At 38.7% G+C, this 24,375-nt stretch overlaps 1 protein-coding gene across 1 annotated transcript; it reads right to left on the reverse strand.

Annotated features, from left to right (window-relative positions):
• Positions 1-481: 481 nt before the first annotated feature.
• LOC109154689 lies at positions 482-3,499 on the reverse strand. The gene is made up of 6 exons (XM_019302423.1): positions 3,083-3,499; positions 2,695-3,034; positions 2,263-2,576; positions 1,832-2,116; positions 1,562-1,759; positions 482-1,459 (listed from the first exon to the last, which is right to left on the reverse strand). Exons 1-6 carry the CDS (start codon positions 3,497-3,499, stop codon positions 482-484), a joined length of 2,532 nt encoding a protein of 843 aa, XP_019157968.1.
• Between the last annotated feature and the right edge of the window lie 20,876 nt (positions 3,500-24,375).

Consider the following 24,375-nt stretch of genomic DNA (forward strand, 5'->3'; position numbering starts at 1 on the left):
ACCTTGAAGTGAACTTGTGGCCGGTTTTTCTTGTGACAATGATGGGCCTGCGAACAGCTAGGACTTTATCGCAAATTTGAAAGGAAAGGGTCCTTACCCTTTTGTTAAAAGCTCTAGACATGCGAGCATGATATCACTCCAAGCTTTGTTGCGCCTGCAAACGTTTTTCATCCAAGGCTTATAACTCAGCCAAGCGCAACTTAGCATTTTCTTCATCAGTGAGGCTCTCTTTTATGGCCAACCTTAAAGAAGGTATTTGGCGCTCTAAAGGCAAGACCGCTTCTACACCATACACCAAAGAGTATGGAGTGCTTTGAGTAGGTCTGCGGTGTGTGGTTCTATATGCCCACAAAGCTTCTTCCATTCTGTCATGCCAGTCTCTTTTTTATTTCGAGACCACTTTCTTCAACAAATTGCATAGGGTCTTGTTAAATGCTTCGGCAAGCCCGTTTGCAGCTGCATAGTAAGCTGATGAGTTTCGCTACTTAAAGTCAAAAAGCTTGCAGATCTTGTCCATCAACTTGTTGTCAAAGGGTTTCCCGTTATCTGTTAAGATATATCGTGGGATACCAAATCGATAGACGATATGGACACAGAGAAAGTCTGCAAAATTTTCTTTCTTCACCTCCTTCAAAGCCACGGCTTCAGCCCACTTTGAAAAATAATCGGTGGCAGCTAGTATGTATGCATGCCTTGCAGATGACTTAGGTGTAATTGGGCCAACTACATCGAGTCCCCATGCATCAAATGGCCAAGATGCAATTGTTGGGTGTAGAGGTTCTGGTGGTTGATGGAAAAAGTTTGCATGATATTGACAAGCTTGACACCTTCGAGCGTAGTCTATGCAATCCTTTACCATTGTAGGCCAATAATAGCCCATTCGCTTAATATGGAAATGTAACTTGGGACCGGATTGATGTGCACCGCAAACCCCAGAATGAGCTTCTTGCATAGCTTGTAAAACTTCCTCTTTCCCTAGACATCGGAGAAAGACTCCCTCGAATGAACGACGATACAACGTTTCTTTATAGTAGATGAAGCGAGGAGCTCGACGCTTTATATCCACCCTCTTACGCGGATCTTCGGGTAACTTTCCATCAGTGAGGTAGTCAACCAGCGGTTGCCTCCAGTCGTCCTTGCCTATATCATAAACTGAGGCAGTAGGGAGTTCAACAGTTTCATCAATTGATCTGTCTTCATTGAAGATTGGCGGAACTACCCACCTTTGACATACTTGTACTCTGGCTGCAGGATGAGCAATAGTTGAAATCAATGCAGCTAAGGCGCCAGCTTGCTTGTTTTCTTTCCTCGGTATATGTTCAATTGTGACGTCCCCTAACCATTGCATGAGTATCTTTGCATAGTTGTTATATGGGACTAACTTCGCCTTTTCCACTTCATATAGACCCAACACTTGGTTTATGATCAACTTTGAATCTCCATAAATGTTAATCCTCAGCTATTTCATGTCAGCCACTATCTCGAGCCCAAGTATCAATGCTTGGTACACAACAACGTTGTTTGAACATTGTTCAGTCAAGGTGAATGAATATGGCAACACCTCGCCTTCTGGAGTGACGAAGACAACTCCAGCTCCTGCCCCTTCTCTATGCGAAGCTCCATCAAAGTACATATTCCATGGGGGTAGGACTTCAATGACAAGCACATCTTCATCAGGCAAATCGTTAGACAACTCCCATTCAGCAGGTATTGGGTGATCTGCGAGGAAATCAGCTAAGCCTTTCCCCTTGACAGACTTCTACGACACATAAATGATTTCAAATTGGTGAAACAGTAAGTACCACCTTGCAAGGCGGTCGGAGAGCACGACCTTCGCCATAACATACTTCACCGGGTTCGCCTTGGAAACAAGCCGAATGGTATGAGCCTCGAAGTAGTGCTTAAGTTTTTTTATGGCGAACACCAGTGCCAAACACAACTTTTCAATTGGGGAGTACTTTAACTCGTTCGGGGTCATCATTCTACTAAGATAGTAGAGAGCATTCTCCTTCCCCTTTTCATTTTCCTGAGCAAGCAAGGAGCCCACAGAACTATCTTGGGCGGAGATATAGAGGATTAGTGGGCGACCATGAATAAGAGCGGTTAGCACAGGCGGCTTCATCAAGTATGAATTAATACTCTCAAATGCGTTCTTGCATGCCTCATCCCATATGAACGGGGTGCCCTTTTTCATCAACCGACTAAAAGGTTGACATCTTCCTGCTAGGTTTGATATGAACCTTCGGATATAAGCTAACTTACCATGTAAGCTTTTAAGCTCATGAAGGTTTCTTGGCTGGGCATTTTTATTATGGCATCGATTTTGGGTTGCTCGATCTCGATGCCCCCGTTTCGAACAGTAAACCCGAGGAACTTTCCAGCAGCAACCCCAAAAGCACATTTCAAGGGGTTCATTTTAAGTTGAAACTTCCGTAGGCGGTCGAAGACTTGCCTTAAATGCACCAAGTGATTTGTGCGCAATTTCGACTTCACAACCAAGTCATCTACGTAGCATTCGACCATTTTGTGCAGCATATCGTCAAATATTGTCTGCATAGCCCTTTGGCATGTAGCACCTGCATTTTTCAAACCAAAGGGTATTACTTTGTAACAGTAGATGCCTTTCGGCGTTCGAAATGCAGTTAAGTCTTCATCCTTTGGCGCCATGCGGATTTGATTGTAACCAGAGGGAGCCATCCATGAATGACATGATCTCATGTCCAGTTACGGCATCTATCATTAACTCCGTGATAGGAAGCGAGAAGTCATCTTTTGGGCATGCAACATTGAGGTCCCGAAAATCTACGCAGACACGGATCTGGCCGTTCTTCTTGCGCACGGGCACAATGTTGGATATCCAGGTTGGATATTTAACTTCACGAATGAAGCCAGCCTCTATAAGCTTATTAACTTCTGTTTCAATAGAGGGAATGAGCTCGGGGCAGAAGCATCGTTGAGCTTGCTTAACCGGGCGACACCCCTTCTTCACTGCTAAGCGGTGCACAGCTACCTTTGGGTCTAACCCTGGCATTTCCTTGTATGTCCATGCAAAGACATCAATATATTCTTTCAGCAATGTGACATAGATTTCTTCATCTTCATCAGAAAGAAGTGCGCTAATGAAGATAGGACGGGGATTTTCGGGAGTTCCCAAATCGACTTCTTTTAATTCATCCACTACAGCTCGTACCCCTTCTTCTAACTCATGGGGTGCCTCTTCTGCATCTTCTCCCTCAATCGGCGTCTCATCACATAAAGTGATATGGAAGGACGATGCCACCTCTCCCTGAGTAGTTGGTGGTACGTCATCACTTGAGCCTACGCTTTCCTCATTTTCTTCTTTATGTAGACGAGTGTGTACAATGGTCTTCGGTTGGACTTTCAACACTTCACCACATGAAACATGAATATATGTTTCTTGTATCATCCGAGAAGGAATCATGCTTCTAAGCCTCTTGGAAGGCTCAATTTCATCAGGAAGATGGGTATTGTTTTTCATAACTTGGATAGCTCCAAGTCGATCATGTATTGACTTTCTCTTTGGGGCTTTAGGACTTGACCCCAGTCTATCAAAAGATTGAGCGTCGAGAGTCCGCCTTATCAATTCGGTCGAAGACTGACTTCTTTTTGTCTTGCCCATTATCATTGGTAGGAGTGAGTTTTGGATCGTACTCACTTTCATACGCGGAGATACAATTACTTGTAGCCTTGTTTATAAGAATTTGCACTGGTTTAGGAGGGACATAACTCAACCCTTTGCGTGTTTGAGGTTCTTGGTGATTTGCCTTGCCTTTACCACCGGCTTCTGGGATAAGCTTTCCCAACTTCTGTGGCTCATTGGGGTTATAGCCAGCTTTGGCTAGAAGCTTATAAGCGTTAGGGTCGAAACCCTCGGTACGTTTTGTGGGGAATACTTGGCCCGCTTTATCACTATTTCTCTCCTTGGATGATTTTGCTGCACTTGCTTTAAGTGTATCAATCCGTGCAAGCGGGAAGATGAGTTTTGTGTTGGGTTGATTTCCCTCTACAACTTGCTTTCCTTTTGACTTTTGTTGGAAAGGTGGGTTGTCATTGCTTTCCTCAACATCTTCAACAATAACTTGCATTTTAATATAGAACTTTGCGTTTGCAAAGTAAGACTCAGCCTCTGTGAAAAGACTTTCATCGGTGACTAACTTTTCAATTGCACCGTTCTTTTCAAACATAAGGCATTGATGCCAAGACGAGGGTACCACCCCATTTTCATGTATCCATGGCCTTCCAAGTAACAAGTTATAAAATGTCCTTAGCATCTATGACATGGCAGAGGACACCTGAACTCAGGCTTCTAATTCTTAAGTCAAGTCTGATGATGCCGATTGCTCTTTGCCCTCCTTGGTTGAAGCCTTATATCATTAGACGACTTTGGACAAGCTCATCTGTAGATACATCAAGGTCCTTCACAGCTCGAAGGGATAGGATGTTGACAGCTGAGCCTTGATCAACCATAATTCTTTTGAGCTTTTGCCCACGGGTATAGCCTTCAACAAATAGTGGGCGATTGTGTGGCGTGCCTCCAAGTAACAAGTCTTCATCCTTGAAGGTAATTTCTGTGGAGTAGGAAGTAGCCTTATGCATTAGCACTTCCTCATCCTCGATGTGTTTGGGAGACGAACATTCCCCTCTATCTTCTGGCTTGTCATTTGTATTTAGGCAGGAGCTAGCAATGTCTACCCCTTGAAGATTAAATCCTTTTGGCATATATTGAGCTAAAGGAACTGGTGCTCGTGTTTGCTTGACATGCCCCTTCTCAACCCAACTTCTCGCTGTGTGCTTAGGATGTCTCCCAGGCTCAACTTTCTTCTTTCTATGAGTGATAATGACCCATTTTCCTTCAGATGTGTTATCATTTTGCCGTGGTTCTGAACTTTGACCAGCAGCATGCTTAACATTGAAGGGGAGTGGACGTTTCCGTTGTTTCCCATCTTCCTTTTCAGTACACAGCGGAGCGAACTGTCCGAGTGTAATCGAGATTTGATTCGAGCTCGCGTTAGCATCAGCAAGCTCAATTTTTCCATCCCTGGCCAGTGCCATAACTTTGTCTTTGAAGATAAAGCATTTCTCAATTGGGTGACCGAGAAGACGGTGGTACTTGCAGTAATTTGGGCCATCCACCCTTGTAGCTTCATCAGGACGTTTGATATCCGGCAACTCAATGAGTCTAAGTTTGAGTAGCTCATCAAACATGGGAGATGCATCGGAATCTATGAAAGGATAAGTCTTCTCCTGCCTTTCTTCAATTGTCGGCCTTCTACCACCCCTTGACGGGCCAGAAAATGGTCGTGGCCTAGGTCTTTTAGTTGCTCTAGCGAAAACTGTAAACGCGAAAAACTTGAATTGGCGTGGCCTTCACATTCATGACTTCCTTCTTTTCTTGCTTTAGAAATGATTTGTTTACTTTTTTAACTTCTTGTTTTCCAGGAGCCTTGGAGGAGCTAGGCAAGCTCAATACGTTGAGCCCTCCACTAGCTTCGATGCTCAACTCCATGTCGTGAGCGCGACTGGACAACTCTTCAAAGGTCTTTGGTTTAATCCCTTGCAAGATATAGGAGAGTTCAAAGTGCATGCCTTGGATGCACATCTCAATTGCAAAACTTTGGGATATTCTTTCTTTGCAATTTAAGCATAGTTCCCTCCATCTTTCGATGTAAGCACCGGCGCGTTCATCCTTCCATTGGCGAGTAGTGGTGAGTTCCAAGAAGCATACCGCTCTCCTTGTACTATAGAAGCGGGTTAAGAACTCACGTTCCATGTCATGCCAGCTATTAATGCAGCCGAGCTCGAGGTCGGTGTACCAATCAAACGCAGTTCCCTTTAATGAACGGACAAACTGCTTTACTAATAGATCGTCATATGTCCCTGCATCATTGCATGTTTCCACAAAGTGGGCAATGTGCTGTCGAGGGTTTCCCTTGCCATCGAATTGCTGGAACTTAGGGGGTTGATAGCCGTGTGGCATCTTCAACTCCTCAATTCTTTGTGTGTAGGGCTTAGCATAGGAATATGAGGTTGGCCTTAATCCAACTTACCTTTGATGGCCCCCATTATGTAGTCCTTCAACTGATCCACCGGTATCATGCCTTCGGTAACTGGAATAGTTTTCTCAGTTGGAGGTAAGTGGGAAGCAGCTTCTCCCACTGCATGGCTAACAGAAGGTGGTGGTGATTGCTGACCAACCTCTTCTTGCCCCTCATGTTGCTTTCCTAGAGCACGGCTTCCTTGTCCCTCCATGATACTCCCTACCCTATCATCGAGGGTGTTAAGCCGTTTGTCTTGACTTTAGAGGGCGACAACCATTCCTTCCAGAGACTTAGCAATTCTAGCTAATTGCTCCTCCACATATTCTGTGTTTGTCGTCATGGCAGGCATGACATTGTAAACATGCGACCACTCAGGTGCAGCCTTCCATAATGGATGTGGCGGAGTTACGGGGGAAGTGCTCCTGCTACTAGCATTCCCTTGCATGGAAGTTGGACTACTACCATCGGTAGCTCCCTTGGGAGAGGGTGGACTTCCAGCAAAAGCAATTGCCTTTGAGGTGGCAGGGGCCTTGTCGAGCCTTCGAACCACCCGTCGTGCCATGGACTGAGGTTCATGCACTTGGATTGGAACCCCAAATCCTTTGCGCAGTTCCTTGTCAGCGGACCTTGCGTTTTCTGGGTAGTGCCAGAGCTAGCTACAGGCGTAGACTTGGACTTGGTAGCTTGGGCATAGGTCATCCTAAACATGGGATTGTTCGATGCCATTTGATGCAAAGGTAGAGGTATATTAGTAGTAGAGAGATGAGAGGCAGAGTTGTCCCACTGGGCGTGCCAAAATATGTAAACGCGAAAAACTTGAATTGTATATATTCAAAATTTAAAGTATCGGTTACAATGAAGTATCAAGTATATATCAAACGGGAAGGGGTACAATCTCTGTATAGGAGAAGTCCTCTGATTCTCTACTAGAACTCTAGAAGTATGCCTATTAGAAGTATGCCGAATTGGGAATATGCCGAATTGGAAGTGTGCCGAGTCCAGAGTATGCTGAACTTGAAGTAGTTCCTTGTTGGAAGTATGCCGAGTTCGGGAGTGTGCCGAGTTCAAAGTATGCTGAATTGGAAGTATGCCGAGTCCGGGAGTGTGCCAAGTTCAGAGTATGCTGAACTGGAAGTATGCCGAGTTCGGGAGTGTGCCGAACTGGAAGTAGTTCCTTGCTGAAGGGCCTCCGGAGTTAGTAGCTTGTTCCTCAATGAAGAGCTAATATGTAGCTTGATCTTCAAAGAAGGGTTTCCGGTGTTCAAATGGTGTGTTCCTCAGCGCAATATACGCAGTTGTACTGCGGGCGTGTTCCAGACGATATCCTGGCGAGATTTCGGCAGAGCTTCGGTATGCAGATTTCCAGCGCCCATTCTTTGAAAATGAAACCACTATTAATAGTGGTGAGGGTGAGGGAAAATCTCCAACCAAATTTTAATTCCTAATTTAATTTAATTATTTTAATTAAATTAAGGAACGTATCAGGACAATATTGCGTCCGGGTTCATCATTTCATCAAATTTCAAATAATATCAAATATCCAAATTCTTCAAAATTATATAATCCACATATAATTTTAGTGGGCCAAAAACCAAGTCAAACCCGCTAATTAGGCAACCCAATTAATCCAAGCAACCTGGTCCGACTCAATTAAATATTCCACAAACTTGGGCTGAACAATCCAACATTCAATTACATTCAATTAAGTAATTAAACCAATTAATTATTTAATGGGCCATTTAATTAACTCAATTAAATAAATATTAGTCCGATTAGCTTAATTAAAGTAATTAATTTAGCAATCAATTATGCACCACGGTCCAACAATATTATTTAAATTTTCAATGCTTACCATGCTTTTCATCTTCAATTTATGGAACGGAAGAGGTGGATTACCGGCAGAAGCAGACCCATCCAATAGAAATAGCGTCATCCAACCCGCACGGGCTTAGCTCAATGGTTTAGTGGGCAGTATTTGGGGTAAGAGATCAAGGTTCGAACCTCGGCGGCGGCAGTGTTGAAATTATGTCCAAAGTGGGCAGATTCCTTGTGCGCACCGGCATCACCGGGGGCCTAAGAATCGACAGAGTGTGGGGGGCCTTTTTGGAGTAAGAAATAGCGTCATCCTACGGAGAGTGTGGGGGGCCCTTTTGGAGTAAGAAATAGTGTCATCCTACGGAAGAAAGAAGAGTCACCGACAGAGTGTGGGGGGCCCTTTTGGAGTAAGAAATAGCGTCATCCTACGGAGAGTGTGGGGGGCCCTTTTGGAGTAAGAAATAGTGTCATCCTACGGAAGAAAGAAGAGTCACCGACAGAGTGTGGGGGCCCTTTTGGAGTAAGAAATAAGAAGAGTCACCGTAAGAATCGACAGAGTGTGGGGGGCCCTTTTGGAGTAAGAAATAGTGTCATCCTACGGAAGAAAGAAGAGTCACCATACGAATCGAATCGACAGAGTGGAGTGTGGGGGGCCCTTTTGGAGTAAGAAATAGAGAGTGCGGGGGGCCCTTTTGGAGTAAGAAATAGTGTCATCCTACAGAAGAAAGAAGAGTCATCCTACGGAAGAAAGAAGAGTCACCGACAGAGTGTGGGGGGCCCTTTTGGAGTAAGAAATAGCGTCATCCTACGGAGAGTGTGGGGGGCCCTTTTGGAGTAAGAAATAGTGTCATCCTACGGAAGAAAGAAGAGTCACCGACAGAGTGTGGGGGGCCCTTTTGGAGTAAGAAATAAGAAGAGTCACCGTAAGAATCGACAGAGTGTGGGGGGCCCTTTTGGAGTAAGAAATAGCGTCATCCTACGGAAGAAAGAAGAGTCACCGTACGAATCGAATCGACAGAGTGGAGTGTGGGGGGCCCTTTTGGAGTAAGAAATAGAGAGTGCGGGGGGCCCTTTTGGAGTAAGAAATAGTGTCATCCTACAGAAGAAAGAAGAGTCACCGTAAGAATCGACAGAGTGTGGGGGGCCCTTTTGGAGTAAGAAATAAGAAGAGTCACCGTAAGAATCGACAGAGTGTGGGGGGGCCCTTTTGGAGTAAGAAATAGTGTCATCCTACGGAAGAAAGAAGAGTCACCGTAAGAATCGACAGAGTGTGGGGGGCCCTTTTGGAGTAAGAAATAGCGTCATCTTACGGAAGAACCGAAGAAAGAAGTGGGGGGCCCTTTTGGAGTAAGAAATAGCGTCATCCTGTAGGAAAGAACAAGTGGCAGAAGAAAGAAGAGTCACCGTGATTTACATCCTCCCACATTCTCTGTCGAGTCAGAGTGTGGGGAGTCCTTAAGGTTTGGTTTCAGCCTTTTGGGGTAAGAAATAGCGTCATCATGTAGGAAAAATCAAGTGGCGGAAGAAAGAAGAGTCAGAGTATGGGGGCCTTTGGGTTGGGGATTCAGTCTTTTGGGATAAGAAATAGCGTCATCCTGTAGGAAAGAACAAGTGGCGGAAGAAAGAAATGTGGAACAGAAGATGCTGACTATCGCCTCTTCCGGAAGAAACTGTCTTCTGGAAACTGCCTCTTCCGGAAGAACAACACAGCCGGAAGAATACGTCATTTCGGCTTCTCCAGCTGTAGGGCAAGAAATCTGGGAAGATACTTATATTTTTCTTTGTTGTAGAATAGTTTATTCTATCATATATTCATAATACCTTGAGTCTCTCTCCCCCCATATCCCCTTCCCCCTGTGAAGCGCCCTATCATGCTGTAAACTGTCTTATACCATAAATGAGCAACTACTTCTTTAATTATATAGGTCCAGAGAAACTTTTGCGCCAGTCTTCGAGCTTGGGTAGCAACGTTATATCAGAATTGTACTATGACACCGATGGAGGGGATGCAATAGAAGCACATGAATAGAAATGTGTCCGAACAATTAATGGTATGATTTTTCTGTTAATTTTAATTCTTTGTATTAGGAATCTTGCTGGTTTAAATATTATTTCTGTTGACTTTTCCACATTCTCTCACTTTAATTCTTTGTATTGCGATTCTTTGATCTTTTCTGGGTGAATCTTTGGCTGGAATTGTTAATATTGTTCCTCAATGAAGCCGAAGGTCCAAAACTATGGTCATTCATTTTATACTGGAACTTCATGGCCTTGTTGAATTATATTGTTTGATTTTCAATGATTATGGTTTTGGTGTTCAAGTTGTCTAAATTGGTTGGCTTTGTGCATTGACATTTAAACTACAAAGTATTGCCAGTTCAATACCTTTGCTGCAATGCTAAAATAATATCAAAGCACGGGTACTGGTAATATTTTGGATGAGGACCTCTGGAAAGAGTATGGCTTTTGATGGTTTTGGTTGAATTGAATATGGTCTATCTAAATTGGGACTCATTTAATTTTTTGAATATTCGAACACCTACACTACAAAAAGGCGAGAATTTTTCAGATTTGGAACACCAATTGCTGCTCCCGGATGTCAGATTAACAATATGAAGTTAAGAGTTAAAATCTTCTGGTAGTCCAAGGTGGAGACGAATTGTTTTTAAGATTAGTGGTGTCGCACTTGCTGGAACCACACAGAATAATATTGATCCAAAGATACATATGTAGTTTCCTTGGTCTATCAGATAAAATGTTTAAGAATTTTATTAGATTTTGTTTACAAAAAGAGTCACTTTTTTTTTTTTTTTTTTTTTTTTTCAGTTATACGCCATACTCAGGAATAGATGATAAAATCAGTTATATTTCTGAAGGAATTTCTATTCGATTCTGACATCTTCGGACAGGTCAACATTAATTTACAGCTAAAGCAGTTTGCACACATTGCAGAAAGCTACACAGGCTTACCTGCATCCATGTATCTTCAGTGAACCGTTCTAGAGATGTATCCGGGGATAGAAGAGGTGTTGGCAATGGATGAATCAATTTAGGAACTATAACAAGTCCTCTCCCAACTACCAGCATTATTAGCAGTTCCTGAATGCATTCATTTGCACATTTAGACTACATATTTTGTTGCCCAAAAAGAAAACAAAAAAACGGTGTAGGATTCTAAATGCATACCACAATAGTTAGTAGCAGAAAATAGTGTGATCAGCTGCCCCTGGGCAAAACGTTCAAATCCATCCATAACACACTCATGTGCTCTTATTATTAATTGCAATTTATTCCTCTTACACAAAGAAGCAAAATTTAAATAAAAAAAAAATGTTATGGGAATATCTAAATTGTAGTAAAATCGTATACACAACCGCTGGATGTTGATCAATTTCCAACTAATCCACAGTTACTATTCAATGTAAACTTCTCTTACAGAACGAAAACCCTAAATTGAGAACTTCAAAGGAATTCAAATTTAATGCTTTTCACAAACTGTTTGCTTCCCTTCTTCCGGTTCCGGCTGCCTTCTTCTGTTTCTGGAAGAAGCTGTAATCGTAACGATCCGGAACGGAAGAGGCAACGTGCCGTTGCCTTCTTCCGGCAACAAAAGAATTTGTAACGGACCTTAGGGTTGCAGAAGAGAAAAGGGAGAGAGAGAGAGAGAAGAGAGATGAGGTGAGAAAAACAGAATGAGAAGGTATTATTCATAGCATGCCCTATTATACTGGGATTATTCTCTTATATACATAGCTTGTTTAGAAACAATTGAATTATTAATACGACACCGTTGGATCTTCTCTTCACAACCATCACCCAACTGTCTACTTATCTAAACGACAGCTTATCGACTCTGCGTAACAACCTGTAACCACATTCAACTCCTTATGTCATACTACTCCGTTTTACCCTTTATCCAATTCCCTCAGCATCTTCTATGGGCATTACAGAATCGTTACCTCGTTCCGGAACGGAAGAATCGTTGCCTTCTTCCGTTCCGGAAGGAGGCAATGATTCCAACGAAGGCAACGGAATCGCAAGGATTGCATTCTTCCGGAGTCGGAAGAGTTTTTGTTTTTCTTTTTTTTTTTTTTAATAACTTCTTTTAGGCATTCTTAAATAATTGGAGGTTGAAGGCAATTGTTTTATATTTATGTTTTTTTTTTTAAATAACATGAATTTGTTGGCTTTATTTTCTCTTTTTTATTTAATTTTGTTATTTAATCTTTTAAATGTTATGTAATAATGTAATTTTTTTTTGTGTAATAAATAATTTGAATAACATATTATAATAATTAAACTTTTAGAGTTATCAATTAATCTAAATGTTGACATGTTTAATTTTAAATTGTTAAGTTAATTAAATTAGATATTAGAATTAACAAGTTGTCATAACCCATGCATGTACATATGTATAATAATTCTTGCAGTTGAGTCACCATGATTTACATCCTCCCAAATGCTCTGTCGGGCCGGGGTGTGGGGGGCCCTTAGGGTTGGGGTTCAGCCTTTTGGAAGAATGTATAATAATTCTTGTATTGCTGTAAAGTATGTAACCAGTATACAACGATCAAACGTCACAAAATTAAATTTCTTAGCACTTATATAACATCATTATGTTAATTTTACTTTTGTTTTGATTTTAGACAATTGTTATATTGTGAATATATATCAATACAATCACAAAAAAAAAAAAAAAAAAAAAAAAAAAAAAAAAAAAAAAAAGTTTTGAAGTCTATTATTTTTAACTTACAACATCGGTTATATTGTGTGGTCACTCTTGTTGTAGTACTAAATACGGTTCCATCTATTTCGCTTCTAAGCGATAAGACCTTTTTGCTGATCGAAAAAAAAAAAAAAAAAACAAAAAAAAAACAAAACAAAAAAAACAAAACAAAAAAAAAAAAAAACTCATGAGTGGTTGTTTGAGGTTTTGTCCGTTAGAGTTATATCCGCCTTACCTGCACGATCTTGTCCGGTCGAGTGTTACATCTATCTCGCTTTTTAGTGATGAGGCCTCTTGCAGGTCGTTAAATATCAATTGGAGGTAGAATTGTTTGCCATGTTTTCCTCGTGGGAAAAAACTGGAAAAATAGTGTGTTCTAACATGCCCATGCTAAGCGAGTGTTTTTTGCTTCGGTAGCAAACTCAAAATTATTTGATATTTATGTTTTTTTTTTTTTAAATAACACGAACTTGTTAGCTTATGCAAATCAAATGTTTTTCTTTTATTTGAATTTTTCCCTTTTTTATTTACTTTTTTTCAATCTTTTATATGTGTATGCAATAGTGTCATTTTTTATGGAATAAATACTTTTAATAACATATTATAATAATTAATCTTTTTGAATTATCAATTAATTTATATGTTGACATGCTTAATTTAAACTTGTACAGTTAATTAAATTAGACTTTTACCCGTTGTTGTTACTTTAAAAATAATAATTATAATAATAATGAATGATACGACATCGGTTATTCCAAAAAACTAACGTCGTATAAATGAAACGCATGACCGGTTCGATCTATCCTGTTTTTCAGCGATGAGACCTTTTGTTGATTGAAAAAAAAAAAATCCATGAGCGGTTGTTTGGGGTTTTGTCTGTTAGAGTTATATCCGCCTTACTTACATGTTCTTGCCCGATCAAGTGTTACATCTATCCCGCTTCTTAGTGATGTGGCCTCTTGCAGGTCGTTAAATAACAAGTGGAGGTATAATTGTTTGGCCTGTTTCCTCCCCTATGGTTTTTTTGGGACGCACAAAAAAATAGTGTGTTGCAACATGCCCATGCTGAGCGGGTGTTTTTTTTTTTTTTTTTTTTTTTTTTTTTTTGCTTCGGCAGCCAACTCAAAATTGTTTTTTATTTATCTTTTTTTTAAAAAAATAACACAAATTTGTTGGCTTATGCAAATCAAATGTTTTAAATTTTATTTGAATTTTTCATTTTTTAAATTAAATTTTGTTATTTCATCTTTTATTGATTTAATTAAACTTTTTGAATTATCATTTTATTTCAATGTTGACATGTTTAGTTTAAAATTTTAAAGTTAATTAAATTAGACGTTTACCAGTTGTTGCTACTCTAAAATAATAGTAATAATAATAATAATAATAATAATAATAATAATAATAATAATAATAATAATAATAATAATAATAATAATAATAATAATAATAATAATAATAATAATAATTATTATTATTATTATTATTATTATTATTATTATTATTATTATTATAATAATAATAATAATAATAATAATAATAATAATAATAATAATAATAATAATAATACCACACCGGTTATTCCAAAAAACTAACGTCATATATATATGAAGTCATTGGGCATCAATTATAGTCATTTCACAACACGCAACGCGCGTGACACGGCTAGTTTTAACATATTCATGGTATATGTTTAACAATTATGTCAATTTTGATTGGGATGGGGTTCGAACCTAAGATCTTCCTTATGAAAATCAATGAGTAAGTTAAGAATAATAAGTAGTTAATGGAATATTCCGTTACTAAAGATTACATTGACAGAATGCAGGAGTATTTAAGAAAATGTAAATGATATAATAGGTAAAGTAAAAAAAAAAAAAAAAACTAAAATCAAAATAATATGAATCATACATTTCAACTAACAATTACACCAACATTTTATTGTTCCTGTTAGGGACCTAATTTTATTGGCTCTTATTATGTTTATTATTTATTATTACTAGTTCTTTTACGCGTATTGCGCAAATGAGATAATGCTAAATGATTATTTTTAAATAAGTACTTCAAAGTATATCAATGCAATAATATTATATAGGAGATGTTCATGCATAGGTAATTGAATGTTGAATTTTTTTATTTAAATTGGTAATTCAAAGTATATAAATGCAAGATAATATATGAGAGATTGATTACAATTGTCACTAAAATAAATGTTTGTAACTTTGTAATAACGTTAGTTTAAATACTTAGTCTAAAAGCGATAGTCTAAATAAATACTACTTTTGGTTTATATTTCTCTAAGTCTTCTTAATTTTCTTTTGGGTAGCATTGTCATTGTCTTCATCTTCAGTACATGTCATCTTTTTTTTTATTGGTAGTGTGTCATGTGTAATTGAGTTACTGGTGGTAGCATCGAGGGCATCATCATGCAATGAGATTATGGTGTAGGAAGTTTTAGATTTGCCTTGTTGTGTATATGACCGATATCTTAGTTCTACTATGAACTCTTTATTTTATAAGCACCTGTTGATATTTGGCAGTTGTAGTTTTTCCCCTACATGTTTCATGTGTTATGAGATGTGTGTCGCATGTGAATGTATTGAACAAAATATTAATATTTATTATATTTATATAAAATACTTGATAAATAAATATACAACATATTTTGTATTATAACTTTGATATTTAATTACAAGATAATGTAAAAAGAAGATAATAGACTATGTAGTGAATATAATTAATTAATGAATTTGAAGGTAAGAATCTTTGAATTGTAGAAAATAAAGATAATATAACAAATGAAATTATATATCTTTTTAAAAAATTTATAATGAATAATTTTTTTTGAATAAAGGCATTATATACATCTAATTCTAAATTAAATAAATGTATATGTATTAGTTTTTGTTGTAGCTACTAATTTATTTAATTTAATAAGAGTAATAAAGTGGCGTTACATACTTTTCATCCATAACAATGAAGTCATTGATTTTTTTTTTATTTCCATTCATTGTTGAGACAAATTGTTTTGGGAGTTTATCAATGACAATTGCTACAATTGTTGTCAATAGAGGATGATAATAAATAATTCGAAATATATGGTTACAGTAGTCGATATTGTTATAATGATATAGTGAAAATTAACATACAAATTTCTTTAGCAGTTTTCATGCATTAATAAAATCATGAGAATGATGTGTAAACTTGTTTAATTAGAGCTAGTGGATGTCAACATTGTCAATTCTTTGGAAAATGGTCCTACCGTTTTAGAGTCCAGGTGTAATTGTATTTCTGATCAACAACTTTGTAGTTAGGTCGCGCAGGTCTGACAATGATGTAAAAATAATTTTGTCCGATAAAAAAATAATAATATAATATTTGTAAAGTAATATACAATTGTATCATTATAAAAATACATACAAAAAAATATTAATACCATAATGACCTAAATCATTCCAATAATGCAAAAGCATAATTGAAATATTGAGTTTTGTTCTAAATAATCAAAAGAAGATTAATTAAACGAAAAAAACTTAACCAAAAATTTTTTTTAATGCAAGAAAATGATTTTCAAAGTTCCTGATTTATAATCTTTGATGCTCAATGTAACTTTAAATGCTATGTATTTATTCGTGCTAATTATTTGACCAAAGTTTATGTTAAATTTTATATTGTATTTTTAAATACATTTTAACATATCCATACTATATGTTTAACAATTATGCCAACTCTGATTGATATGTAGTTCGAACCTAAGACCTTTATAAAAATTAATGAATAAGTTAAGAATAATAAATAGTTAACAGAGTATACTTTGGTCTCTCAATTTCATAAAAATGGTGATTTTCACATTTTTAAAATTTTCTCAATTTAGTCCCTGGAATGGTTCAATTGACGAAATTTTAAACAATTTGAGGATCAAATTGGTTAAAATTGAAAACTGTGGACTATATTGACAATTGAGAAATAATTGACGGACCAAAAATGTGATTTCCCTTAAATTATATATCATTATTATTTTTATTATTAAAGTGCTTAATTGTATTTCCCCATAAATTAATTCAATGGTCTCTTTCATTTAATTTAATTTTTTTTTTTATAAATTCAAGAGTTTAATTACAATTTTTTTAATAAGTTTGAGGGTTATTTGATCCTTATCTTAAAAATATTTCAAAAGTTTGCATTATTAGAAAAACACTGGGGAAGTAACATATAAAGTCTAACTCAACTTCAAATTACTTTAAATTTACTATGACACACCGAACCACAATATAAAAAGAAAAATGATATATGTACTTTTATTGAGTATAAGGCCTTCCATGTGTACAAATTTTATTGGATAAATAAAGGTGAATGAATAAAAACATGGGATTCTTAGGGTGGCTGAGGGAGATACTACTGAAAAATATCTGGGCCTTCAGTCTCTTGTTGGTAAGAGGAAGAAGGTGATCTTGGGTTTCTTGAAAGAACAGATACTTGCCAGAGTTAGGAATTGGAATGCAAAATTCCTATATCGTGCTGGTAGAGAGGTGCTCTTGATAAATGTTATCCAAGTTGTGCTTGCGTATGCGATGATGGTTGTGTAGAGATATTGAGACTGTAATGAATGAGTATTGGTGCACAGGTTTAGTTGGGAATGACAAAGGCTTGAGGTGGCGATCATTGGGTGGTTTATGTGGACCAAAAGCGAGTGGAGGTATGGGGCTCAGGAAGTTATATGAAATGAATTTGGCACTCCTTGGTAAGCAGGCTTGGCGTCTCATCAAGATGGCTTTGTCAGTTGTTGCACGTGTCTACAAGGCTGATAAGTGTCAAATATGCTATATTTTGTGTGTTGTTTAGAAGGCTTAATTATTGTGCTATAATTGGAGTCCTTTGAATCTATTACATGCCTAGAATGGCTTAATTTGATAGAACTTAGGATCAAGGACTAATTATAATTGCCTTTGAAGAAAAGAGCAAAACATTGTCATTTAGAGGGCATTCCAGCGACAATTCGGTAGATTGATCATATCTTGAGTTAGGAGTGTCCAAATGAGGTGATTCAAGTGGCTATGGTTTGACAACTTCAAAGGCTACAACTTTGCAGAAGACAAGAAAGACAATTCCTAACAAGAAATCCAACGCACCGTCCAGCGCACGTTGGACGTGCGTTGGAGCGAAGCAGAAAGTTCAACGGACGTCCAACGCACGTTGGTCGTTGGACGGTCAATTTCGCGGGAAAAAAAATCAGACTTTAGCCTATTTAAAGGCTTGTAATGGCTCTATTTCAGGGAGGATGCATTAGAAATCATTTACACACATTAGATAGCTCAGAATATCTTAGATTAGGGTTTTTAGATTAGATTTCTATTTCATCTTTTAGATTAGATTTCCATTGTTCTAGCTAGAAGACTCACTGTTCTACATTTCCTCAAGGATTGCTAAACACTTTGGATTGAAGACTTGGGTAATCTCTTTCTTCTTGCTTATGATTTCATATCTATCTTTTGTTTATGATCTATTGATGATTATGAGTTGCTAGATTGTTAGGATTTGGATTATGATTCTGTATTTATGCTTTGTATGGATTAGATGATGAGATTTGATGTATGGATTGGCCTTGAATGTCTATGTTGTAGAGGTGTGCATATTGACCTCTCTCCATTGTGAGCTCAGCTCCAATGGAGAGACGGGTGTGAGAGTGGGGAAATTGACAAAAGATTGCGTTTCCCTTAGTCTTAACCTTGCAATCTCCGATGGTTCGGTTCGGGGAACGGTAGACCGCCCATAAAGTGTTTGATAGAATGACTCACTCGACTTAGGAATTGAAAGTTTAGGTTCTACGCAACCTAATGATGTGTCTTAGTTCTCCCTTAGATTAGTCAAGCCTTGCATCCCATTCTTGTCCACCGTGAGACCAATGGATGCATGATCCTAACCCTTTACATCCAAATCCCCGTTTTACCTACTTGTTTGTTTTCCTTTATTTCCCTTATTTTCCCATGCTTGTGCCCACTTGTTAACCTACACATCTTGCACCTAGCTTACCTTGTTGACACATTGTGACAACGGATTGTTTGCACTTTGCTTACTCCGAACTGGCCATCCTTGAGTTCGACACTCGGGGGTTCCACAACCTTCGTTTACATCCACATTCCATCCCACTAAAATTATTAAACATCAAAATGGCGTCATTGTCGGGGATGGCAATAGGTGCTAAGTAGAGTGTGCTTACTATGTCAATCTAGGAATGTGTCAATACGAGTTCTAGGTTGCCCGTTTTTTTTTTTTGTTTATTCCATTGTACTCATTTGTTCTATCTTGTGCACCCATATTGTTGTTAGTTTCACTATTCCATTGTTTTGCCTAGTGATTCCAAATTTGTTTTTATTTTATTTGTACATTGTGTGCTTTATTTCTTCTCTTCTTGATCTTTGAAATTGAATTGCTTTGAGCTAACTTGCAACTACTTTTAGTTGCAAAATCTTTCTCTTGTCTTTGTGCTTTGATGCTAGATTAATCTTTGAAATATGGACTCTCAAAGTTATGATTTTCATGATGAATCTTTTGAATCCTTCAGTTACCCATCTTACCATTATCCCTACCAAACACATACCCCACCACCACCCCAACCATATGTTTATTCCTACAATCCCCACCCCCAAAATCATTATTACATTCCACCACCACAAGAGCTATATTCTCAAAATGCCTACTACAATTCTCATGAAAACTATCATTCTCAACCCTATACCTCTTACACAAACCAAACCTACTCTCCATATTCTTACACTCAATGCCCACCCACACCTACTACAATTCTCATGAAAAATGGATGAAGAAATCACCCAATCACAAACAAGGATAGAGGAAACCCTTAACCTTATGATGAAAGAACTTACCAAGAACATAGAGATGGAGGCCCAAGCTAATACTTTGACGAGTGTTGATACACTCCCGGAACCAAGGAGGGCCGAGGACAATCCCATGCTAGACGAAGCCCCGGTGCTTGAAGAAGTCCCAATCCACGAATTGGAGAACCAAATAGGGCTAGAAAATGAATAGGAGAGTGATGAAGACATCAAGGTGGTATGGGAGGATGAAAGGCCGACTGATGACACCACTTGTGGCACTATTTCTAACCGTACTTGTGTCATGTCGTTTGCAAATTATTGTGCTAAATTGTGTTCTTGTGAGAATTTGCATGATGTTTGTGGAGGTGTTGATGATTTTCTTTGTAATAGTGTTGAGTCATTTGCTAAGTGGTATGTTGAGAAAATTGTGAGTTGTGGTGATGAGGGGGTGTAAATGAAGTTTATGAGGAAGGAATAAGGGGGGGCATAGCAAAAGATGAGAGTAGAAAGACAGAGATTCGAAAAGAAGAAGAAGGGGAGGAAGAGAGTTTTGGTGTCATGATCCCTAGACTTAAGACATGAAAGACTTTTGAAGGCATCATACACCATTTGAGCTTTAATGTGTTCGAGAGTGTCCAACATTTACGGGCATTTCTCAAATCTAAGGGGAGCGGGACACATGGTCCGGTTCCCCTTCGTGTGTGTTTCGACATGTAACCCACATTTTCGTCTAGCCTAAGACGTTAAACGTGGCACTTCTTGGGAGACAACCCAAGTAATAAATGTTTTTCAATTTACATCTTTCTTTATGTTTGTAGTTGCTTTGTAAGATTGCTTTTTGAGCTAACATTGCAGGTGAATCACTAAGGAAACATCAATTGAGCCAAAAAGAGCTCCAACGCAACCTCCAACGCACGTTGGAGCTGCGTTGGAGGATTCCAGAAACATCAACGCAATCGGGGAGAGGACAACGCGCGTTGGAGAGACGTTGGGCTGATTCAAAATCTTCAACGCACCCGCAACGTGCGTTGGGAGCAACGTTGGAGGGCATGCTGACACTTCAACGCAACCACAACATACGTTGGAAGAGACGTTGTGCTAAAATAGAAACTTCAACGCAAATGTAACGTGCGTTGGACGTACAAAAAAAAACCCTACGCGGGAAATTTTGCTATAATAGACCCTCTCTTCCACTATTCAGCTCCACCACCAATTGAAATTCTCCAATCCCACAAAAGGTATACTCTTATCTGTTGTTTCTTCCATTGTTAAGAGCTTCAAGGACCAAATCTTCGTAGGATTCTCCATCCAAGAGGTAAAAGCTTTAACTCTTAATCTCCATTAATGTGTTCTTTAAGCTTTCTCTTTAATATCATGAATGCTAGCCCACATTGTGATGTGTATATTGTTGATTGAATTGTTGAATCATAGCTAGTGAGCACATTATATAGTTTGCGATTTTGCCTTTATTGAGTTGAAATTCTAGTATGAGACCTAGTTTGATAATTTGTGAATTCTTGATGGGTTTGATAATTTTTCTTTGTTGATGAGGAATTGCTAGTAGAGTTGTATTGCTACTTGTTCTATAAGCTTGTTTTGATGAAAAAGTGTTTACATGTTGCCTAAAAATTTGATCTTGCATAGCAAACCACCATTGTTGCATTGAAGAAGAGGAAATTGACTTTCTAGACTTTATGCATGCTTTATGTTGACTTTTTGAAATTGATGTGATCATTGGTCTAAATTGTCAATACTTTTCATGGTGACTACTTGAATTCTCTTTGTGTTACATGTGTGAGATTTATGTCCTCCATAATTGCCTACCTCTTACCATTTGGAATGATGTTGTTTTGCCCACACTTTATTTTCTTGACTACCAATAGGAACCCGAGAATGTTGCTCTTTTGTGTTATGTTTGAAAATATCTTTTTGTAGGAGATGAAGAGAACTAGGGTACCCAAGTCAAAGAAAGGGCTAGAGAAAGGAGAATCAAGTGCTCAAGGGGCGAGAAGAGGTGCAAACATAACTGTGAAACAAGAAGAACTCGAAGAGACTCCGATGAGAAATCAAAGGATTAAGTTGACGAGGGAAGCTTTGTTCAAATATAAAAGGCAAGGGAATATGCAATTGTTCGGTGGAAGTACATTGACCCGCCACTCTTTGATTCATTTGGGATCTAAGGGGAGGTTGAGAGAGTCATGAACCGAGAGCAATGGCGAGATATTTTGCATGGAGGGATGACACCTATAGCCCCCTTGTACAAGAATTTGTGGCTACTTTGAAGGTTCAAAGGGGAGCTATAGACCTCACAAGCCCTATAATTCACTTTCAACTTTTTAACATCGAACACCACGTACATATGATTTGGGAAGGCTACTTGGATTTTATACACAAGAGGATCAAGAAGAAGAAGATTACCGGATGCTACCCCGAGATTTCGAGGATGAGGCTACTTTGCGTGCTTATTAGAAATCCATCACGAACCCTAAAATCCGGTGGGATGCTTCTAGATCACATGGGAGTGACATTGCAAGAGCGGAGTTGAGAGTTGTGAATAGAATCTTAGTTCGCTCTTGGAGTGGCCGGAATACCAATTCAAATAGAATTGCTAGGACGGATCTCCTCGCCTTATGGAGTATGGACACCGGCAACCCCGTTAACATGGGAGCAATCATCATGACATGGTTAAGGTCCCAATGCAATAAGGGAGTCAAGACATTGTTCGTGGGACCAATTGTAAGCCGGTTGTGCCAAGGTTTGAACATCACTACTTTGTTGGGGAGGATGACTCACACCACTAGCATGATCCCTATGAGCAAGGAGGATGTGATTGACTTATACATAGCTCATCTACCAGAGGGGGTTCAAGAGAACCCTCCGTCGTCGACATTTCCTCCGGTTCCACCCCATTATGCCACGGTGACAAATGGGCAAGACATGCAAGCTTTCACATATCAACTCTACACGGACTTAAGCGTTCACCTCAAAAACATAGAAGAAAGGCAAAAGAAGATGGATGAGAGACACATGCAATCGGAAGAATGCAACCGGAGAGCAATTGAGGCACAAATACAAATTGGAGAGCTCTGAGAGCACATTGATAGGATTCATCCACCTCCACCCCGGAGTGGTGTTGATACGTTGAGATGGCTTGGTTTACATGGTTTTATTTTTCCTTGTGTCTTACATTCTTCTTAAACTCATTTTCGTTTTCTTGTTTTCTTTACTTTATTGCGTTTTTTTCATTCTAGTGCTTTTACGTTTGTAGTCTTGTAGTTTTTCATTCGCATTCCCGTAAGAATAGTCCGGTTACTTACTTTACACTTCTATTATTGTAAGCTACAAATTTTCCACTAACAATGTTTTGCAGCTTGAACCAAATTGATGGGGCAATGAACTTTGAGGCTACATTGCTTGAAAAAGGGATTGGATCTACAAGTGGTTTTATTTCTATACCCCTTACTCTTGTAATTTTGCCCTGATCTTTATTCCTAAAGTGTAGAAAAGGGGTTTGCACACATTTGCTGACACATAGCTCATTCACATTGTCTTTTGTTGCACTCCCCCAAGTCCTGGAAACACTTCTAAAGTGTGGAAAAGATTCTAAAGCGTGGAAAGGGACTTTCACCTTAGTATGTGTTTAGACCCGTGTTCCTTTTTCCACCTAGTGCTTAAAGTAACATCGAGGATGATGTTTATTTTAAAGTGTGGAAAGGACGCACTTTGTGCTTGGTTGTTTGTCGATTCAATTGATCGAGTGGTGCATGATTGATGATTGTGTGTACTGATGGAGAGTGCGTCATTGTTCATTCTATCTTAAGAGTGTGGTGGTGATGTGCCAAAAATGTTTAATTCTTGAAATATTCTTTGGAAGTTATCTCTTTACCCAATGTGAGAATTGAATAGAGTCAATTAGGTTTATATCTTTTGTATGCTTGCATGTTATTCACCTCTTATATTATTTGGATCTTAGTCAAGGATCTCTCGAAGTGGGAGTGTGTACTCTCCAACCTTGGAAAGATCATAAAAAGCAAGGTCGAAAATGAATTTAATCTTGGTAAGGTATGGGGCAAAAGGTGAGCCTTATTGGTGAGAATTGAGAGAAAAATTTCCCTAATCCCCAAGAAAAAGGCATGAGAGAAAGAAGTAGGGGAATGACGATGAGAAAAATGCAAGACCAAAAAATAAATGGCCATCCCATGAGATAAGAAAAGAGGTGAGCCATCTCGCTAGGATTTGGGGTAATTCCATTGCACTGTCTTCAAAAAAGCGTAGGGCTCTACTTGAAGTCAGTTATCCCAAAGAAGATGTCCTAGGAGATAAGAAGAGAGAGTGGAGGTGAGCCATCTCGCCGGAGACTGGGCACCCATAGCACCGATCTTCGAAAAAGCATGGAGCTCCATGTGAAGTCGGGTCGCTCGATAACGATTCTAGGAGAATGAGAAGAAAAGATTGCCCATCTAAGCCACTGGCGGGGAGCGGTCCATACAAAACCATTCACTTACTTTAATGTAAAGGACCTTGACGTTATAAGGGTGGATGTCGATTGGGATGTGCACATCATCCACACTAGGGGGTTCGGATTGAAGGTCCTTAGAATATAGGAGGTGAATTCGAAATTTTTGCATGCTTGAATTGGTGTGGAGAGTGTGTTTCCTTGAGCTTAATTTCTTCCTTTTTCTAGGGGTTTGTGGTTCATTAGAATATTCCTTGAATTGCAAAGTATGACACATGATTGACACACTTGTTTGATAGGATGAGGGATTTCACCCCCTCCGTTGCTTCACAGATTCGTTTTGATTGAATTTTCTTATTCTAAACTGGTCTTCCTTGAGTTCGACACTCGGGGGTTCCACAACCTTCGTTTACACTTCCACATTCCATCCCACTAGAACTATCGAACATCAAAGGCGCATTATTACCCTAAATGTTCCTACTT

The sequence above is a fragment of the Ipomoea nil genome, unplaced genomic scaffold (genome assembly GCF_001879475.1).
Source record: "Ipomoea nil cultivar Tokyo-kokei standard unplaced genomic scaffold, Asagao_1.1 scaffold2653, whole genome shotgun sequence".
Lineage (NCBI taxonomy): Eukaryota > Viridiplantae > Streptophyta > Magnoliopsida > Solanales > Convolvulaceae > Ipomoea > Ipomoea nil.

Bases quoted from the DNA above. Each gene is read 5' to 3' on its own strand.
- LOC109154689 (XM_019302423.1), bottom strand. From the start codon at position 3,499: ATGAAAAACAATACCCATCTTCCTGATGAAATTGAGCCTTCCAAGAGG. The intron at 2,117-2,262 runs GTAAGTTAGCTT...TACTTGATGAAG, and splicing joins TGAGCTTAAAAGCTTACATG to CCGCCTGTGCTAACCGCTCT. The intron at 1,760-1,831 runs GTCGTGCTCTCC...TATGTGTCGTAG, and splicing joins TGAAGTATGTTATGGCGAAG to AAGTCTGTCAAGGGGAAAGG.